At 63.1% G+C, this 19,470-nt stretch overlaps 1 protein-coding gene across 3 annotated transcripts in view; it reads left to right on the top strand.

Moving 5' to 3' along the window:
* Positions 1-19,470, top strand: part of LOC142316948 (microtubule-actin cross-linking factor 1, isoforms 6/7-like) — a 204,694-nt gene that overhangs the window by 127,157 nt on the left and 58,067 nt on the right. For all 3 annotated transcript variants that reach the window (XM_075352764.1, XM_075352765.1, XM_075352766.1), the window contains exons 9-16: positions 3,560-3,679; positions 3,755-3,862; positions 10,603-10,821; positions 10,973-11,176; positions 11,348-11,573; positions 11,659-11,885; positions 15,699-15,821; positions 18,397-18,498. In XM_075352764.1, the coding sequence (XP_075208879.1) occupies positions 3,560-3,679; positions 3,755-3,862; positions 10,603-10,821; positions 10,973-11,176; positions 11,348-11,573; positions 11,659-11,885; positions 15,699-15,821; positions 18,397-18,498 (1,329 nt within the window). The remainder of the gene's footprint in view (positions 1-3,559; positions 3,680-3,754; positions 3,863-10,602; positions 10,822-10,972; positions 11,177-11,347; positions 11,574-11,658; positions 11,886-15,698; positions 15,822-18,396; positions 18,499-19,470) is intronic.

The following is a 19,470-nucleotide window of genomic DNA, read 5'->3' as shown; positions in this document are numbered from 1 at the left end:
TCCCATCAGTACAGTGTCCTCCTCCTCCCATCACTACAGTGTCCTCTTCTTCCTATCAGTGCAGTGTCATCCTCCCCCATCAGTGCAGTGTCATCCTCCCCCATCAGTGCAGTGTCATCCTCCCCCATCAGTGCAGTGTCATCCTCCCCCATCAGTGCAGTGTCATCCTCCCACCATCAGTGCATTGTCATCCTCCCCCCATCAGTGCAGTGTCATCCTCCCCCCATCAGTGCAGTGTCCTCCTCCCCCCATCAGTGCAGTGTCATTATCCCTCCAATCAGTACAGTGTCCTCCTCCTCCCATCACTACAGTGTCCTCTTCTTCCTATCAGTGCAGTGTCATCCTCCCCCATCAGTGCAGTGTCATCCTCCCCCATCAGTGCAGTGTCATCCTCCCCCATCAGTGCAGTGTCATCCTCCCCCATCAGTGCAGTGTCATCCTCCCACCATCAGTGCAGTGTCCGCCTACTCCCATCAGTGCAGTGTCCTCCTCCCCCCATCAGTGCAGTGTCATTATCCCTCCCATCACTACAGTGTCCTCTTCTTCCTATCAGTGCAGTGTCATCCTCCCCCATCAGTGCAGTGTCATCCTCCCCCATCAGTGCAGTGTCATCCTCCCCCATCAGTGCAGTGTCATCCTCCCCCATCAGTGCAGTGTCATCCTCCCCCCCCATCAGTGCAGTGTCATCCTCCCACCATCAGTGCAGTGTCATCCTCCCCCCATCAGTGCAGTGTAATCCTCCCCCCATCAGTGCAGTGCCCCCCATCAGTACAGTGTCCTCCTCCTCCCATCAGTGCAGTATCATCCTCCCCCATCAGTGCAGTGTCATCCTCCCCCCATCAGTGCAATGTCATCCTCCCCCCATCAGTGCAGTGTCATCCTCCCCCCATCAGTGCAGTGTCCGCCTACCCCCATCAGTGCAGTGTCATCCTCCCACCATCAGTGCAGTGTCATCCTCCCCCCATCAGTGCAGTGTCATCCTCCCCCCATCAGTGCAGTGTCCGCCTACCCCCATCAGTGCAGTGTCATCCTCCCACCATCAGTGCAGTGTCATCCTCCCCCCATCAGTGCAGTGTCATCCTCCCCCCATCAGTGCAGTGTCATCCTCCCCTCATCAGTGCAGTGTCCGCCTACTCCCATCAGTGCAGTGTCATTATCCCTCCCATCAGTACAGTGTCATCCTCCCCCCATCAGTGCAGTGTCATCCTCCCCCCATCAGTGCAGTGTCATCCTCCCCCCATCAGTGCAGTGTCTTCCTCCCCCCATCAGTGCAGTGTCTTCCTCCCCCCATCAGTGCAGTGTCTTCCTCCCCCCATCAGTGCAGTGTCCGCCTACCCCCATCAGTGCAGTGTCATCCTCCCACCATCAGTGCAGTGTCATCCTCCCCCCATCAATGCAGTGTCATCCTCCCCCCATCAGTGCAGTGTCATCCTCCCCTCATCAGTGCAGTGTCCGCCTACTCCCATCAGTGCAGTGTCCTCCTCCCCCCATCAGTGCAGTGTCATTATCCCTCCCATCAGTACATTGTCCTCCTCCTCCCATCACTACAGTGTCATCCTCCCCCCATCAGTGCAGTGTCTTCCCCCCCCCATCAGTACAGTGTCCTCCTCCTCCCATCAGTACAGTGTCATCTTCCCCCCCATCAGTGCAGTGTCCTCCCCCCATCAGTGCAGTGTCCTCCCCCCATCAGTGCAGTGTCTTCCCCCCATCAGTGCAGTGTCTTCCCCCCATCAGTGCAGTGTCCTCCTCCTCCTATCAGTTTAGTGTCATCCTCCTCCTATCAGTGCAGTGTCCTCCCCCCATCAGTACAGTGTCATCTTCCTCCTATCAGTGCAGTGTCCTCCCTCCAATAGTACAGTGTCCTCCCCCATCAGTGCAGTGTCCTCCCCCCATCAGTGCAGTGTCTTCCCCCCGTCAGTGCAGTGTCCTCCCCCCATCAGTGCAGTGTCCTCCCCCCATCAGTGCAGTGTCTTCCCCCGTCAGTGCAGTGTCTTCCCCCCATCAGAGCAGTGTCTTCCTCGTCAGTGCAGTGTCTTCCCCCCGTCAGTGCAGTGTCTTCCCCCCCGTCAGTGCAGTGTCTTTCCCCCCGTCAGTGCAGTGTCTTTCCCCCCGTCAATGCAGTGTCTTCCCCCCGTCAGTGCAGTATCTTCCCCCGTCAGTGCAGTGTCTTCCCCCCGTCAGTGCAGTGTCTTCCCCCGTCAGTGCAGTGTCTTCCCCCGTCAGTGCAGTGTCTTCCCCCGTCAGTGCAGTGTCTCCCCCCGTCAGTGCAGTGTCTCCCCCCGTCAGTGCAGTGTCTCCCCCCGTCAGTGCAGTGTCCTCCTCCCCCGTCAGTGCAGTGTCTTCCCCCATCAGTGCAGTGTCTTCCCCCGTCAGTGCAGTGTCTTCCCCCCGTCAGTGCAGTGTCCTCCCCCCGTCAGTGCAGTGTCTTCCCCCCGTCAGTGCAGTGTCTTCCCCTCATCAGTGCAGTGTCTTCCCCCGTCAGTGCAGTGTCTTCCCCGTCAGTGCAGTGTCTTCCCCGTCAGTGCAGTGTCTTCCCCCGTCGGTGCAGTGTCTTCCCCCGTCAGTGCAGTGTCCTCCCCCCGTCATTGCAGTGTCCTCCCCCCATCAGTGCAGTGTCTTCCCCCGTCAGTGCAGTGTCTTCCCCCGTCAGTGCAGTGTCTTCCCCCGTCAGTGCATTGTCTTACCCCCGTCAGTGCAGTGTCTTCCCCTCATCAGTGCAGTGTCTTCCCCTCATCAGTGCAGTGTCCTCCCCCGTCAGTGCAGTGTCTTCCCCCCGTCAGTGCAGTGTCTTCTCCCCGTCAGTGCAGTGTCTTCCCCCCCGTCAGTGCAGTGTCTTCCCCTCATCAGTGCAGTGTCTTCTCCCCGTCAGTGCAGTGTCCTCCCCCCGTCAGTGCAGTGTCTTCCCCCCGTCAGTGCAGTGTCCTCCCCCCGTCAGTGCAGTGTCTTCCCCTCATCAGTGCAGTGTCTTCTCCCCGTCAGTGCAGTGTCCTCCCCCCGTCAGTGCAGTGTCTTCCCCCCGTCAGTGCAGTGTCCTCCCCCCGTCAGTGCAGTGTCTTCCCCTCATCAGTGCAGTGTCTCCCCCTCATCAGTGCATTGTCTTCCCCCCCGTCAGTGCAGTGTCTTCCCCTCATCAGTGCAGTGTCTTCCCCCGTCAGTGCAGTGTCCTCCCCCCGTCAGTGCAGTGTCCTCCCCCCGTCAGTGCAGTGTCCTCCCCCCGTCAGTGCAGTGTCCTCCCCCGTCAGTGCAGTGTCTTCCCCCCGTCAGTGCAGTGTCCTCCCCCCGTCAGTGCAGTGTCTTCCCCTCATCAGTGCAGTGTCTTCCCCTCATCAGTGCATTGTCTTCCCCCCCGTCAGTGCAGTGTCTTCCCCTCATCAGTGCAGTGTCTTCCCCCGTCAGTGCAGTGTCCTCCCCCCGTCAGTGCAGTGTCCTCCCCCCGTCAGTGCAGTGTCCTCCCCCCGTCAGTGCAGTGTCCTCCCCCCGTCAGTGCAGTGTCCTCCCCCCATCAGTGCAGTGTCCTCGTCTCCTGTGCAGTAATTCCCTGTGTCTCTGTGTTGCGCAGTTGGAGCAGGTCATCGGGTCGGAGCTCGCCCACCTTCTGGCCACTGAGGGGCACCTGGCGGAGGTCGGCCGGGTCTCTCTAGATGCCGGCACCATCCAGTCCCAGATGCAGCAGCACAAGGTCGGCCGCGCTCAGGAGCTCCGGGATCCGGCTCTTCTCTGTGATGAAGGTGAAGTGACGTTTCTGCTCTTTTAGCTGCTGGCGGTGGACGTCCTGCAGCATCGGGGAATCGCGGAGCGGCTGCTGAGCATCTCTGATGTCCTGCTCACATTGTGTCCGGAGCACACCAAGGAGCAACTGCAGGTGAGAGGGATGAGCCCGAGTTACTGTGTCCTGAGGAGCAACTGCAGGTGAGAGGGATGAGCTCGAGTTACTGTGTCCTGAGGAGCAACTGCAGGTGAGAGGGATGAGCTCGAGTTACTGTGTCCTGAGGAGCAACTGCAGGTGAGAGGGATGAGCTCGAGTTACTGTGTCCTGAGGAGCAACTGCACGTGAGAGGGATGAGCTCGAGTTACTGTGTCCTGAGGAGCAACTGCACGTGAGAGGGATGAACTCAAGTTACTGTGTCCTGAGGAGCAACTGCAGGTGAGAGGGATGAGCTCGAGTTACTGTGTCCTGAGGAGCAACTGCAGGTGAGAGGGATGAGCTCGAGTTACTGTGTCCTGAGGAGCAACTGCAGGTGAGAGGGATGAGCCCGAGTTACTGTGTCCTGAGGAGCAACTGCAGGTGAGAGGGGCCGAGGACGAGCGCTGGGGGCAGTTAATGATACTGAGGAGCAACTGCACGTGAGAGGGGCTGAGGACGAGTGCTGGGGGCAGTTACTGATACTGAGTGCTGAGGAGCAACTGCAGGTGAGAGGGATGAGCTCGAGTTACTGTGTCCTGAGGAGCAACTGCAGGCGAGAGGGGCCGAGGACAGGAGCTGGGGGCAGGTTCTTGCGTCCTGCATCCTCTTGCTCTGTCTCTGGCAGCTGCAGGTGGGTGGTCCGGGGGATCAGAGGCAGCGGGGCAGGTTCTTGTCTCTGTGGCAGCTGTAGGTGGGTGGTCCGGGGGATCAAAGGCAGCGGGGCAGGTTCTTGTCTCTGTGGCAGCTGTAGGTGGGTGGTCCGGGGGATCAGAGGCAGCGAGGCAGGTTCTTGTCTCTGTGGCAGCTGTAGGTGGGTGGTCCGGGGGATCAAAGGCAGCGGGGCAGGTTCTTGTCTCTGTGGCAGCTGTAGGTGGGTGGTCCGGGGGATCAGAGGCAGCGGGGCAGGATCTTGTCTCTGTGGCAGCTGCAGGTGGGTGGTCCGGGGGATCAGAGGCAGCGGGGCAGGTTCTTGTCTCTGTGGCGGTTGTAGGTGGGTGGTCCGGGGGTCAGAGGCAGCGGGGCAGGTTGTTGTCTCTGTTGCAGGTGGGTGGTCCGCGGGATCGGAGGCAGCGGGGCAGGTTCTTGTCTCTGTTGCATGTGGGTGGTCCGGGGGATCAGAGGCAGCGGGGCAGGATCTTGTCTCTGTGGCAGCTGTAGGTGGGTGGTCCGCGGGATCGGAGGCAGCGGGGCAGGATCTTGTCTCTGTGGCGGTTGTAGGTGGGTGGTCCGGGGGATCGGAGGCAGCGGGGCAGGTTCTTGTCTCTGTGGCGGTTGTAGGTGGGTGTCCGGGGGATCGGAGGCAGCGGGGCAGGTTTTTGTCTCTGTGGCAGTTGTAGGTGGGTGGTCCGGTGGTCAGAGGCAGCGGGGCAGGATCTTGTCTCTGTGGCAGCTGCAGGTGGGTGGTCCGCGGGATCGGAGGCAGCGGGGCAGGATCTTGTCTCTGTGGCGGTTGTAGGTGGGTGGTCCGGGGGATCGGAGGCAGCGGGGCAGGTTCTTGTCTCTGTGGCGGTTGTAGGTGGGTGTCCGGGGGATCGGAGGCAGCGGGGCAGGTTTTTGTCTCTGATGCAGGTGGGTGGTCCGGGGGATCGGAGGCAGCGGGGCAGGTTCTTGTCTCTGTGGCGGTTGTAGGTGGGTGGTCCGGTGGTCAGAGGCAGCGGGGCAGGTTCTTGTCTCTGTGGCAGCTGTAGGTGGGTGGTCCGGGGATCAGAGGCAGCGGGGCAGGTTCTTGTCTCTGTGGCAGCTGTAGGTGGGTGGTCCGGGGGATCAGAGGCAGCGGGGCAGGATCTTGTCTCTGTGGCGGTTGTAGGTGGGTGGTCCGGGGGTCAGAGGCAGCGGGGCAGGTTCTTGTCTCTGTTGCAGGTGGGTGGTCCGGGGGATCGGAGGCAGCGGGGCAGGTTCTTGTCTCTGTGGCGGTTGTAGGTGGGTGGTCCGGGGGTCAGAGGCAGCGGGGCAGGTTCTTATCTCTGTGGCGGTTGTAGGTGGGTGGTCCGGGGGTCAGAGGCAGCGGGGCAGGTTGTTGTCTCTGTTGCAGGTGGGTGGTCCGCGGGATCGGAGGCAGCGGGGCAGGTTCTTGTCTCTGTTGCATGTGGGTGGTCCGGGGGATCAGAGGCAGCGGGGCAGGATCTTGTCTCTGTGGCGGTTGTAGGTGGGTGGTCCGGGGGATTGGAGGCAGCGGGGCAGGTTCTTGTCTCTGTGGCGGTTGTAGGTGGGTGTCCGGGGGATCGGAGGCAGCGGGGCAGGTTGTTGTCTCTGATGCAGGTGGGTGGTCCGGGGGATCGGAGGCAGCGGGGCAGGTTCTTGTCTCTGTGGCAGCTCTAGGTGGGTGTCCGGGGGATCAGAGGCAGCGGGGCAGGATCTTGTCTCTGTGGCGGTTGTAGGTGGGTGGTCCGGGGGATCAGAGGCAGCGGGGCAGGATCTTGTCTCTGTGGCAGCTGTAGGTGGGTGGTCCGCGGGATCGGAGGCAGCGGGGCAGGATCTTGTCTCTGTGGCGGTTGTAGGTGGGTGGTCCGGGGGATCGGAGGCAGCGGGGCAGGATCTTGTCTCTGTGGCGGTTGTAGGTGGGTGTCCGGGGGATCGGAGGCAGCGGGGCAGGTTTTTGTCTCTGTGGCAGTTGTAGGTGGGTGGTCCGGTGGTCAGAGGCAGCGGGGCAGGATCTTGTCTCTGTGGCAGCTGCAGGTGGGTGGTCCGCGGGATCGGAGGCAGCGGGGCAGGATCTTGTCTCTGTGGCGGTTGTAGGTGGGTGGTCCGGGGGATCGGAGGCAGCGGGGCAGGTTCTTGTCTCTGTGGCGGTTGTAGGTGGGTGTCCGGGGGATCGGAGGCAGCGGGGCAGGTTTTTGTCTCTGATGCAGGTGGGTGGTCCGGGGGATCGGAGGCAGCGGGGCAGGTTCTTGTCTCTGTGGCGGTTGTAGGTGGGTGGTCCGGTGGTCAGAGGCAGCGGGGCAGGTTCTTGTCTCTGTGGCAGCTGTAGGTGGGTGGTCCGGGGGATCAGAGGCAGCGGGGCAGGATCTTGTCTCTGTGGCGGTTGTAGGTGGGTGGTCCGGGAGTCAGAGGCAGCGGGGCAGGTTCTTGTCTCTGTTGCAGGTGGGTGGTCCGGGGGATCGGAGGCAGCGGGGCAGGTTCTTGTCTCTGTGGCGGTTGTAGGTGGGTGGTCCGGGGGTCAGAGGCAGCGGGGCAGGTTCTTGTCTCTGTGGCGGTTGTAGGTGGGTGGTCCGGGGGTCAGAGGCAGCGGGGCAGGTTGTTGTCTCTGTTGCAGGTGGGTGGTCCGCGGGATCGGAGGCAGCGGGGCAGGTTCTTGTCTCTGTTGCATGTGGGTGGTCCGGGGGATCAGAGGCAGCGGGGCAGGATCTTGTCTCTGTGGCAGCTGCAGGTGGGTGGTCCGCGGGATCGGAGGCAGCGGGGCAGGTTCTTATCTCTGTGGCGGTTGTAGGTGGGTGGTCCGGGGGTCAGAGGCAGCGGGGCAGGTTGTTGTCTCTGTTGCAGGTGGGTGGTCCGCGGGATCGGAGGCAGCGGGGCAGGTTCTTGTCTCTGTTGCATGTGGGTGGTCCGGGGGATCAGAGGCAGCGGGGCAGGATCTTGTCTCTGTGGCGGTTGTAGGTGGGTGGTCCGGGGGATCGGAGGCAGCGGGGCAGGTTCTTGTCTCTGTGGCGGTTGTAGGTGGGTGTCCGGGGGATCGGAGGCAGCGGGGCAGGTTGTTGTCTCTGATGCAGGTGGGTGGTCCGGGGGATCGGAGGCAGCGGGGCAGGTTCTTGTCTCTGTGGCAGCTCTAGGTGGGTGTCCGGGGGATCAGAGGCAGCGGGGCAGGATCTTGTCTCTGTGGCGGTTGTAGGTGGGTGGTCCGGGGGATCAGAGGCAGCGGGGCAGGATCTTGTCTCTGTGGCAGCTGTAGGTGGGTGGTCCGCGGGATCGGAGGCAGCGGGGCAGGATCTTGTCTCTGTGGCGGTTGTAGGTGGGTGGTCCGGGGGATCGGAGGCAGCGGGGCAGGTTCTTGTCTCTGTGGCGGTTGTAGGTGGGTGTCCGGGGGATCGGAGGCAGCGGGGCAGGTTTTTGTCTCTGTGGCAGTTGTAGGTGGGTGGTCCGGTGGTCAGAGGCAGCGGGGCAGGATCTTGTCTCTGTGGCAGCTGCAGGTGGGTGGTCCGGGGGATCGGAGGCAGCGGGGCAGGTTCTTGTCTCTGTGGCGGTTGTAGGTGGGTGTCCGGGGGATCGGAGGCAGCGGGGCAGGTTTTTGTCTCTGATGCAGGTGGGTGGTCCGGGGGATCGGAGGCAGCGGGGCAGGTTCTTGTCTCTGTGGCGGTTGTAGGTGGGTGGTCCGGTGGTCAGAGGCAGCGGGGCAGGTTCTTGTCTCTGTGGCAGCTGTAGGTGGGTGGTCCGGGGATCAGAGGCAGCGGGGCAGGTTCTTGTCTCTGTGGCAGCTGTAGGTGGGTGGTCCGGGGGATCAGAGGCAGCGGGGCAAGATCTTGTCTCTGTGGCGGTTGTAGGTGGGTGGTCCGGGGGTCAGAGGCAGCGGGGCAGGTTCTTGTCTCTGTTGCAGGTGGGTGGTCCGGGGGATCTGAGGCAGCGGGGCAGGTTCTTGTCTCTGTGGCGGTTGTAGGTGGGTGGTCCGGGGGTCAGAGGCAGCGGGGCAGGTTCTTGTCTCTGTGGCGGTTGTAGATGGGTGGTCTGGGGGTCAGAGGCAGCGGGGCAGGTTGTTGTCTCTGTTGCAGGTGGGTGGTCCGCGGGATCGGAGGCAGCGGGGCAGGTTCTTGTCTCTGTTGCATGTGGGTGGTCCGGGGGATCAGAGGCAGCGGGGCAGGATCTTGTCTCTGTGGCAGCTGCAGGTGGGTGGTCCGCGGGATCGGAGGCAGCGGGGCAGGATCTTGTCTCTGTGGCGGTTGTAGGTGGGTGGTCCGGGGGATCGGAGGCAGCGGGGCAGGTTCTTGTCTCTGTGGCGGTTGTAGGTGGGTGTCCGGGGGATCGGAGGCAGCGGGGCAGGTTGTTGTCTCTGATGCAGGTGGGTGGTCCGGGGGATCGGAGGCAGCGGGGCAGGTTCTTGTCTCTGTGGCGGTTGTAGGTGGGTGGTCCGGTGGTCAGAGGCAGCGGGGCAGGTTCTTGTCTCTGTGGCAGCTGTAGGTGGGTGGTCCGGGGGATCAGAGGCAGCGGGGCAGGATCTTGTCTCTGTGGCGGTTGTAGGTGGGTGGTCCGGGGATCGGAGGCAGCGGGGCAGGTTCTTGTCTCTGTTGCAGGTGGGTGGTCCGGGGGATCGGAGGCAGCGGGGCAGGTTCTTGTCTCTGTGGCGGTTGTAGGTGGGTGGTCCGGGGGTCAGAGGCAGCGGGGCAGGTTCTTGTCTCTGTGGCGGTTGTAGGTGGGTGGTCCGGGGGTCAGAGGCAGCGGGGCAGGTTGTTGTCTCTGTTGCAGGTGGGTGGTCCGGGGGATCGGAGGCAGCGGGGCAGGTTCTTGTCTCTGTGGCGGTTGTAGGTGGGTGGTCCGGGGGTCAGAGGCAGCGGGGCAGGTTCTTGTCTCTGTGGCGGTTGTAGGTGGGTGGTCCGGGGGTCAGAGGCAGCGGGGCAGGTTTTTGTCTCTGTTGCAGGTGGGTTGTCCGCGGGATCGGAGGCAGCGGGGCAGGTTCTTGTCTCTGTTGCATGTGGGTGGTCCGGGGGATCAGAGGCAGCGGGGCAGGATCTTGTCTCTGTGGCAGCTGTAGGTGGGTGTCCGGGGGATCGGAGGCAGTGGTGCAGGTTCTTGTCTCTGTGGCGGTTGTAGGTGGGTGTCCGGGGGGTCAGAGGCAGCGGGGCAGGATCTTGTCTCTGTGGCGGTTGTAGGTGGGTGGTCCGCGGGATCGGAGGCAGCGGGGCAGGATCTTGTCTCTGCTGCAGGTGGGTGGTCCGCGGGATCAGAGGCAGCGGGGCAGGTTCTTGTCTCTGTGGCGGTTGTAGGTGGGTGGTCCGGTGGTCAGAGGCAGCGGGGCAGGTTCTTGTCTGTGCTGCAGGTGGGTGGTCCGCAGGATCGGAGGCAGCGGGGCAGGTTCTTGTCTCTGTGGCGGTTGTAGGTGGGTGGTCCGGGGGTCAGAGGCAGCGGGGCAGATTCTTGTCTCTGTTGTAGGTGGGTGGTCCGGGGGATCGGAGGCAGCGGGGCAGCTTCTTGTCTCTGTTGCAGGTGGGTGGTCCGGGGGATCGGAGGCAGCGGGGCAGGTTCTTGTCTCTGTGGCAGCTGTAGGTGGGTGTCCGGGGGTCAGAGGCAGCGGGGCAGGTTCTTGTCTCTGTTGCAGGTGGGTGGTCCGGGGGATCAGAGGCAGCGGGGCAGGTTCTTGTCTCTGTTGCAGGTGGGTGGTCCGCGGGATCGGAGGCAGCGGGGCAGGATCTTGTCTCTGTGGCAGCTGTAGGTGGGTGTCCGGGGGATCAGAGGCAGCGGGGCAGGTTGTTGTCTCTGTTGCAGGTGGGTGGTCCGGGGGATCGGAGGCAGCGGGGCAAGATCTTGTCTCTGTTGCAGGTGGGTGGTCCGGGGGATCGGAGGCAGCGGGGCAGGATCTTGTCTCTGTGGCGGTTGTAGGTGGGTGGTCCGGGGGTCAGAGGCAGCGGGGCAGGTTGTTGTCTCTGTTGCAGGTGGGTGGTCCGGGGGATCGGAGGCAGCGGGGCAGGATCTTGTCTCTGTGGCGGTTGTAGTCCTTCTCCTCTGTCCAGATGTTGGGGTTTCTTCTCACCGCTAGTGATTTCATCTCTTGGCAGCCATCTTTGGAATCCCTTAAAGAGATGTCCCCCCGGATAGCGGCGCAGGTCACCACCTCGCCCCCTGCCCTGGAGCATGTGCTGACCCTGCTGGGACAGTTCTCCGAAGCAGAAGACGAGCTGCTGCCCTGGATGCGGGAAGCGGAGGCAGAACTACCCCAACTGTCCGCAAACTACGGCAACTACCGCGACATCAGAGAGCAGCAGCAGCATCTGCAGGTGAGTGAGCTACACGTGCTTACGAGCTGCAGCCTGGCATTGTGCAGCCCCACGTGTCCTCAGAGGTCTGCAGCCTCCACACACATAACATTTGCGGTTCCTGGGATCCGGGGCGGTGTTGTCACCTGTTTCGCCCGTTGTGTCCTCTCAGGCTCTGAGGGAGGTGGTCGCGGAGCACAAGCCCCTGGTCACCAAGCTGCACCGAGTGTCGTGTAAGCTGTCGGAGCTGTGCCCGGAGGAGGGGGCCGCCTTTCAGAGACGCTTCGAGACCGCAGAGACACAATACTGCTCCATCCGAGAGGCTGTGCGCCAGGCTGCCGCCATCCTGGAGGATACGGTCCCCAGATACAGCCAGGTGAGTCGCCATACACCTGAAGGGGAACGCCATTAGAGGAACCTGGAAATGGGGTCTCAGCACAAAGCCCCCCATAGATGAAGCCAGTCCCAGGGAACTCACAGCAGCACAGAGGGTCTTCAGGAGGCTTCAGTGTAGGTCTCCGCAGTAATGAGCTGCTTCTGCCCATAGGTTACTGAGCGGCTCGACATGATGAGTGACGGCCTGGAGAGACTCGGGGACCGGATGCAGAACTCGGCTTCTGTCCGTGGGGAGCCGTCTCGAATCCGCGAGCAGCTCCGAGAGAGCGGCCAAGTGCAGGCCGAGCTGGAGAAGCTAGGGATGGCTCTGGAGACCATCAGCAAGCAGGCTGCAGAGCTAATCTCCAGCCTTCCAGATCAGGCAGAGGAGCCACAAGGTACCGACATCTGGGCTCTCCGACCTCTGTAGGGTTAGTGGGGCTTCCACCCACCGGCCGGCGCTCAGCTCTGCTTGTATTTCAGGGGTCACGCACCGCACCGCGGAGCTGCAGGCACAGTGGCAGCGCTTGTGTGGCCGGGCAGCGGAGCGGGACCACTGGCTCTCCGGGCTCCTAATGTTGGCCGAACGCTTCTGGAACGGACTCTCAGATTTGGCTCTGACCCTCGGCGACACCCAACAAATGGTTCTGGACACAGAGGAGCCGGCCTCTGATCCGGACTCCATCAGGACCCGACTCGATGCCATGCAGGTAGGAATCAGGGAGCGGCCAACGGAGGGCAGAGGATGGTCTCTCACCGGAGGCCGCACATACACCTGCGACCCCTGCACTCACAGCGACCCCTGCACTCACAGCGACCCCTGCACTCACAGCGACCCCTGCACTCATGTGTAACCCCTACACTCACCTGCGACCCCTGCACTCACACCGACCCCTGCACTCACACCGACCCCTGCACTCACATTGACCCCTGCACTCACATTGACCCCTGCACTCATCTGCGACCCCTGTACTCACCTGCGACCCCTGCACTCACCTGCGACCCCTGCACTCACCTGCGACCCCTGCACTCACCTGCGACCCCTACACTCACCTGCGACCCCTACACTCACCTGCAACCCCTGCACTCACCTGCAACCCCTGCACTCACCTGCGACCCCTGCACTCACACCGACCCCTACACTCACCTGCGACCCCTGCACTCACAGTGACCCCTGCACTCACACCGACCCCTACACTCACCTGCAACCCCTGCACTCACACCAACCCCTGCACTCACACCGACCCCTACACTCACCTGCGACCCCTGCACTCACAGTGACCCCTGCACTCACCTGCGACCCCTACACTCACCTGCGACCCCTATACTCACCTGCGACCCCTGCACTCACCTGCGACCCCTACACTCACCTGCGACCCCTGCACTCACAGTGACCCCTGCACTCACCTGCGACACCTACACTCACCTGCGACCCCTACACTCACCTGCGACCCCTGCACTCACCTGCGACCCCTGCGCTCACAGCGACCCCTGCACACACCTGCGACCCCTGCACTCACCTGCGACCCCTGCACACACCAGCGACCCCTGCACACACCTGCGATCCCTGCACTCACCTGCGATCCCTGCACTCACCTGCGACCCCTGCACTCACAGCGACCCCTGCACTCACAGCGACCCCTGCACTCACAGCGACCCCTGCATTCACAATGTCCCCTGCACTCACAGCGACCCCTGCACACACCTGCGACCCCTGTACTCACAGTGACCCCTGCACTCACCTGCGACCCCTACACTCACCTGCGACCCCTACACTCACCTGCGACCCCTGCACTCACCTGCGACCCCTGCACTCACCTGCAACCCCTGCGCTCACAGCGACCCCTGCACACACCAGCGACCCCTACACTCACCTGCGACCCCTGCACTCACACCGACCCCTGCACTCACACCGACCCCTGCACTCACCTGCGACCCCTACACTCACCTGCGACCCCTACACTCACCTGCGACCCCTACACTCACAGTGACCCCTGCACTCACCTGCGACCCCTACACTCACCTGCGACCCCTGCGCTCACAGCGACCCCTGCACACACCTGCGACCCCTGCACTCACCTGCGACCCCTGCACACACCAGCGATCCCTGCACACACCAGCGATCCCTGCACACACCAGCGATCCCTGCACACACCTGCGATCCCTGCACTCACCTGCGATCCCTGCACTCACCTGCGATCCCTGCACTCACCTGCGATCCCTGCACTCACCTGCGATCCCTGCACTCACCTGCGATCCCTGCACTCACAGCGACCCCTGCACTCACAGCGACCCCTGCACTCACAGCGACCCCTGCACTCACAGCGACCCCTGCACTCACAATGTCCCCTGAACTCACAGCGACCCCTGCACTCACAATGTCCCCTGCACTCACAGCGACCCCTGCACACACCTGCGACCCCTGTACTCACAGCGACCCCTGCACTCACAGCGACCCCTGCACTCACAGCGACCCCTGCACTCACAGCGACCCCTGCACTCACAATGTCCCCTGCACTCACAGCGACCCCTGCACTCACAGCGACCCCTGCACTCACAGCGACCCCTGCAATCACAATGTCCCCTGCACTCACAGCGACCCCTGCACACACCTGCGACCCCTGCACTCACACCGACCCCTGCACTCACAGCGACCCCTGTACTCACAGCGACCCCTGCACTCACCTGCGACCCCTGCACTCACCTGCAACCCCTGCACTCACCTGCAACCCCTGCACTCACCTGCGACCCCTGCACTCACAGCGACCCCTGCACTCACCTGCAACCCCTGCACTCACCTGCGACCCCTGCACTCACCTGCGACCCCTGCACTCACAGCGACCCCTGCACTCACAGCGACCCCTGCACTCACAATGACCCCTGCACTCACAGCGACCCCTGCACACACCTGCGACCCCTGCACTCACAGCGACTCCTGCACTCACCTGCGACCCCTGCACTCACCTGCGACCCCTGCACTCACCTGCGACCCCTGCACTCACCTGCGACCCCTGCACTCACCTGCGACCCCTGCACACACCTGCGACCCCTGCACACACCTGCGACCCCTGCACTCACCTGCGACCCCTGCACTCACCTGCGACCCCTGCACTCACCTGCGACCCCTGCACTCACCTGCGACCCCTGCACTCACCTGCGACCCCTGTATACACCTGCGAACCCTTCACTCACCTGCGACCCCCGCACTCACCTGCGACCCCCGCACACACCTGCGACCCCTGCACACACAGCGACCCCTGCACACACCTGCGACCCCTGCACACACCTGCGACCCCTGCACTCACCTGCAACCCCTGCATTCACAGCGACCCCTGCACACACCTGCGACCCCTGCACACACCTGCGACCCCTGCACACACCTGCGACCCCTGCACACACCTGCGACCCCTGCACACACCTGCGACCCCTGCACTCACAGCGACCCCTGCACACACCTGCGACCCCTGCACTCACCTGCGACCCCTGCACTCACAGCGACCCCTGCACTCACAGCGACCCCTGCACACACCTGCGACCCCTGCAAGCACAGCGACCCCTGCACTCACCTGCGACCCCTGCACTCACCTGCGACCCCTGCACTCACCTGCGACCCCTGCACACACAGCGACCCCTGCACTCACCTGTGACCCCTGCACTCACCTGCGACCCCTGCACACACCTGCGACCCCTGCCCTCACAGCGACCCCTGCACACACCTGCGACCCCTGCACACACCTGCGACCCCTGCACTCATCTGCGACCCCTGCACTCACAATGTCCCCTGCACTCATCTGCGACCCCTGCACTCACAATGTCCCCTGCACTCATCTGCGACCCCTGCACTCACCTGCGACCCCTGCACACACCTGCGACCCCTGCACACACCTGCGACCCCTGCACTCACCTGCAACCCCTGCATTCACAGCGACCCCTGCACACACCTGCGACCCCTGCACACACCTGCGACCCCTGCACACACCTGCGACCCCTGCACACACCTGCGACCCCTGCACACACCTGCGACCCCTGCACTCACAGCCACCCCTGCACACACCTGCGACCCCTGCACTCACCTGCGACCCCTGCACTCACAGCGACCCCTGCACACACCTGCGACCCCTGCAAGCACAGCGACCCCTGCACTCACCTGCGACCCCTGCACTCACCTGCGACCCCTGCACTCACCTGCGACCCCTGCACTCACCTGCGACCCCTGCACTCACCTGCGACCCCTGCACTCACCTGCGACCCCTGCACACACCTGCGACCCCTGCCCTCACAGCGACCCCTGCACACACCTGCGACCCCTGCACACACCTGCGACCCCTGCACTCACAATGTCCCCTGCACTCATCTGCGACCCCTGCACTCACAATGTCCCCTGCACTCATCTGCTACCCCTGCTCTCACAATGTCCCCTGCACTCATCTGCGACCCCTGCACTCACAGCGACCCCGACATGGGCGGTGACATCCGCATCATCTGCTGCCCGGCCTCTAACCAGCTGGATTCTCTGTTGTCAGGCTCTGCGGGAGGACATCGACAATCTGCAAAATGACCTGGACACGCTGGGGTCGCTGGGAGTGGAGCTCATGTCGTCCTGTGGAGACGTGGACAAACCTGACGTGACCAAGAGCCTGGACGAGGTAAGAAGAGGCCGATGGCCCCGAACTCAGGACCGGGGCATGTATCTGCGAAAATCCACCGGAGGCTACATCAGGGGATAAGTGTCCAGAGGAGTCTGGAGGGAGGAGAGGACAGAAAAGTCTGGAGGGTGGAGAGGACAGAAGAGTCTGGAGGGAGGAGAGGTCAGAAGAGTCTGGAGGGAGGAGAGGTCAGAAGAGTCTGGAGGGAAGAGAGGTCAGAAGAGTCTGGAGGGTGGAGAGGACAGAAGAGTCTGGAGGGAAGAGAGGTCAGAAGAGTCTGGAGGGAGGAAAGGACAGAAGAGTCTGGAGGATGGAGAGGTCAGAAGAGTCTGGAGGATGGAGAGGACAGAAGAGTCTGGAGGGAGGAGAGGACAGAAGAGTCTGGAGGGAGGAGAGGACAGAAGAGTCTGGAGGGAGGAGAGGTCAGAAGAGTCTGGAGGGAGGAGAGGTCAGAAGAGTCTGGAGGGAGGAGAGGACAGAAGAGTCTGGAGGGAAGAGAGGTCAGAAGAGTCTGGAGGGAGGAAAGGACAGAAGAGTCTGGAGGGAGGAGAGGTCAGAAGAATCTGGAGGATGGAGAGGTCAGAAGAGTCTGGAGGGAGGAGAGGTCAGAAGAGTCTGGAGGGTGGAGAGGAAAGAAAAGTCTGGAGGGTGGAGAGGACAGAAAAGTCTGGCGGGAGGAGAGGTCTGAAGAGTCTGGCGGGAGGAGAGGTCTGAAGAGTCTGGCGGGAGGAGAGGTCTGAAGAGTCTGGCGGGAGGAGAGGTCTGAAGAGTCTGGCGGGAGGAGCGGTCTGAAGAGTCTGGCGGGAGGAGCGGTCTGAAGAGTCTGGCGGGAGGAGCGGTCTGAAGAGTCTGGCGGGAGGAGCGGTCTGAAGAGTCTGGCGGGAGGAGCGGTCTGAAGAGTCTGGAGGGAGGAGAGGTCAGAAGAGTCTGGAGGGAGGAGAGGTCAGAAGAGTCTGGAGGGAGGAGAGGTCAGAAGAGTCTGGAGGGAGGAGAGGTCAGAAGAGTCTGGAGGGAGGAGAGGTCAGAAGAGTCTGGAGGGAGAAGAGGTCAGAAGAGTCTGGAGGGAGGAGAGGTCAGAAGAGTCTGGAGGGAGGAGAGGTCAGAAGAGTCTGGAGGGAGGAGAGGACAGAGGAGTCTGGGGGAAGGAGAGGACAGAGGAATCTGAGGGAAGGAGAGGACAGAGGAGTCTGGAGAGAGGAGAAGACAGAGGAGTCTGGAGGGAGGGGAGGACATAGGAGTCTAGTGGGAGGAGAGGATAGAGGAGTCTGGAGGGAGGAGAGGACAGAGGAGTCTGGGGGGAGGAGAGGACAGAGGAGTCTGGGGTGAGGAGAGGACAGAGGAGTCTGGAGGGAGGAGAGGACAGAGGAGTCTGGGGTGAGGAGAGGACAGAGGAGTCTGGAGGGAGGGGAGGACATAGGAGTCTGGGGGGAGGAGAGGACAGAGGAGTCTGGAGGGAGGAGAGGACAGAGGAGTCTGGGGTGAGGAGAGGACAGAGGAGTCTGGAGGGAGGGGAGGACATAGGAGTCTGGGGGGAGGAGAGGACAGAGGAGTCTGGGGTGAGGAGAGGACAGAGGAGTCTGGGGTGAGGAGAGGACAGAGGAGTCTGGAGGGAGGGGAGGACATAGGAGTCTGGAGGGAGGGGAGGATAGAGGAGTCTGGAGGGAGGAGAGGACAGAGGAGTCTGGGGGGAGGAGAGGACAGAGGAGTCTGGAGGGAGGAGAGGACAGAGGAGTCTGGAGGGAGGAGAGGACAGAGGAGTCTGGAGGGAGGAGAGGACAGAGGAGTCTGGAGGGAGGAGAGGACAGAGGAGTCTGGAGGATAAGAGGACAGAGGAGTCTGGGAGGAGGAGAGGACAGAGGAGTCTGGAGGGAGGAGAAGACAGAGGAGTCTGGAGGGAGGAGAGGACAGAGGAGTCTGGAGGAGAAGAGGACAGAGGAGTCTGGGGGGAGGAGAGGACAGAGGAGTCTGGGGGGAGGAGAGGACAGAGGAGTCTGGGGGGAGGAGAGGACAGAGGAGTCTGGAGGGAGGAGAGGACAGAGGAGTCTGGAGGGAGGAGAGGACAGAGGAGTCTGGGGGGAGGAGAGGACAGAGGAGTCTGGAGGAGGAGAGGACAGAGGAGTCTGGGGGGAGGAGAGGACAGAGGAGTCTGGAGGAGAAGAGGACAGAGGAGTCTGGGGGGAGGAAAGGACAGAGGAGTCTGGAGGGAGGAGAGGACAGAGGAGTCTGGAGGGAGGAGAGGACAGAGGAGTCTGGAGGGAGGAGAGGACAGAGGAGTCTGGAGGAGGAGAGGACATAGGAGTCTAGGGGGAGGAGAGGACAGAGGAGTCTGGAGGGAGGAGAGGACAGAGGAGTCTGGAGGGAGGAGAGGACAGAGGAGTCTGGAGGAGGACAGAGGAGTCTGGAGGAGGAGAGGACAGAGGAGTCTGGAGGAGGACAGAGGAGTCTGGAGGAGGAGAGGACAGAGGGCCAATGGTCTGGCAGTGTCTCCCCCTTCTCAGGTCACATCCATCGTGTTCTGTATCACAGACCTGGAATATATGAGATGCATTATATCCAGTGTGATCCTCCCCCGCAGATCTTTAGCATTTGGAACAGTCTGAACAAGCTTTGGGGAGAGCGTTACACCCGCCTGGAGGAGCAGCTGAAGGTGACGGTCCGGTACCAGGAGACCGTCCAGGTATGACCCGCACCGCTCCGAGGCCTGGTCCTGAGGCAGACATCGCATAGAAGTGGGGGAAGGGACTGGCCCCATCAGAATTCGGGCCAGAGTGTAGGGCATTGTCTGTGGGGTGGCGGCCGGGCGTTGTCTGTGGGGCGGGGGCCGGGCATTGTCTGTGGGGCGGGGGCCGGGCATTGTCTGTGGGGCGGGGGCCGGGCGTTGTCTGTGGGGCGGGGGCCGGGCGTTGTCTGTGGGGCGGGGGCCGGGCGTTGTCTGTGGGGCGGGGGCCGGGCGTTGTTTGTGGGCGGGGGCCGGGCGTTATTTGTGGGTGGGGGCCGGGCGTTGTTTGTGGGCGGAGTCCGGGCGTTGTCTGTGGGGCGGGGGCCGGGCGTTGTCTGTGGGGCGGGGGCCGGGCGTTGTCTGTGGGGCGGGGGCCGGGCGTTGTCAGTGGGGCGGGGGCCGGGCGTTGTCTGTGGGAGGGGTCGGGCGTTGTCTGTGGGCGGGGTCGGGCGTTGTCTGTGGGCGGGCACCAGGTGTAGTCTGTGCGCGGGGGGCAGGCATTGTTTGTAGGCGGGCGCCAGGTGTAGTCTGTGGGCGGGGGGCCGGGCGTTGTTTGTGGGCGGGGGCCAGGCGTTATTTGTGGGCGGGGGACGGGCGTTGTTTGTGGGCGGGGGCCAGGCGTTATTTGTGGGCAGGGGCCGGGCTTTGTTTGTGGGCGGAGGCCGGGCGTTGTCTGTGGGGCGGGGGCCGGTCGTTTTGTGGGCGGGGTCCGGGCGTTGTCTGTGGGAGGGGTCGGGCGTTGCCTGTGGGAGGGGTCGGGCGTTGTCTGTGGGCGGGCACCAGGTGTAGTCTGTGCGCGGGGGCGGGCATTGTTTGTAGGCGGGCGCCAGGTGTAGTCTGTGGGTGGGGGGCGGGCGTTGTCTGCGCGGGGGGGCGGGCATTGTTTGTAGGCGGGCGCCAGGTGTAGTCTGTGGGTGGGGGGCGGGCGTT

The sequence above is a fragment of the Anomaloglossus baeobatrachus genome, chromosome 6 (assembly GCF_048569485.1).
Source record: "Anomaloglossus baeobatrachus isolate aAnoBae1 chromosome 6, aAnoBae1.hap1, whole genome shotgun sequence".
Classification (NCBI taxonomy): domain Eukaryota; kingdom Metazoa; phylum Chordata; class Amphibia; order Anura; family Aromobatidae; genus Anomaloglossus; species Anomaloglossus baeobatrachus.
The sequence above is the reverse complement of the archived record's forward strand: the minus strand, read 5'-3'. Positions and strand labels throughout refer to the sequence as shown.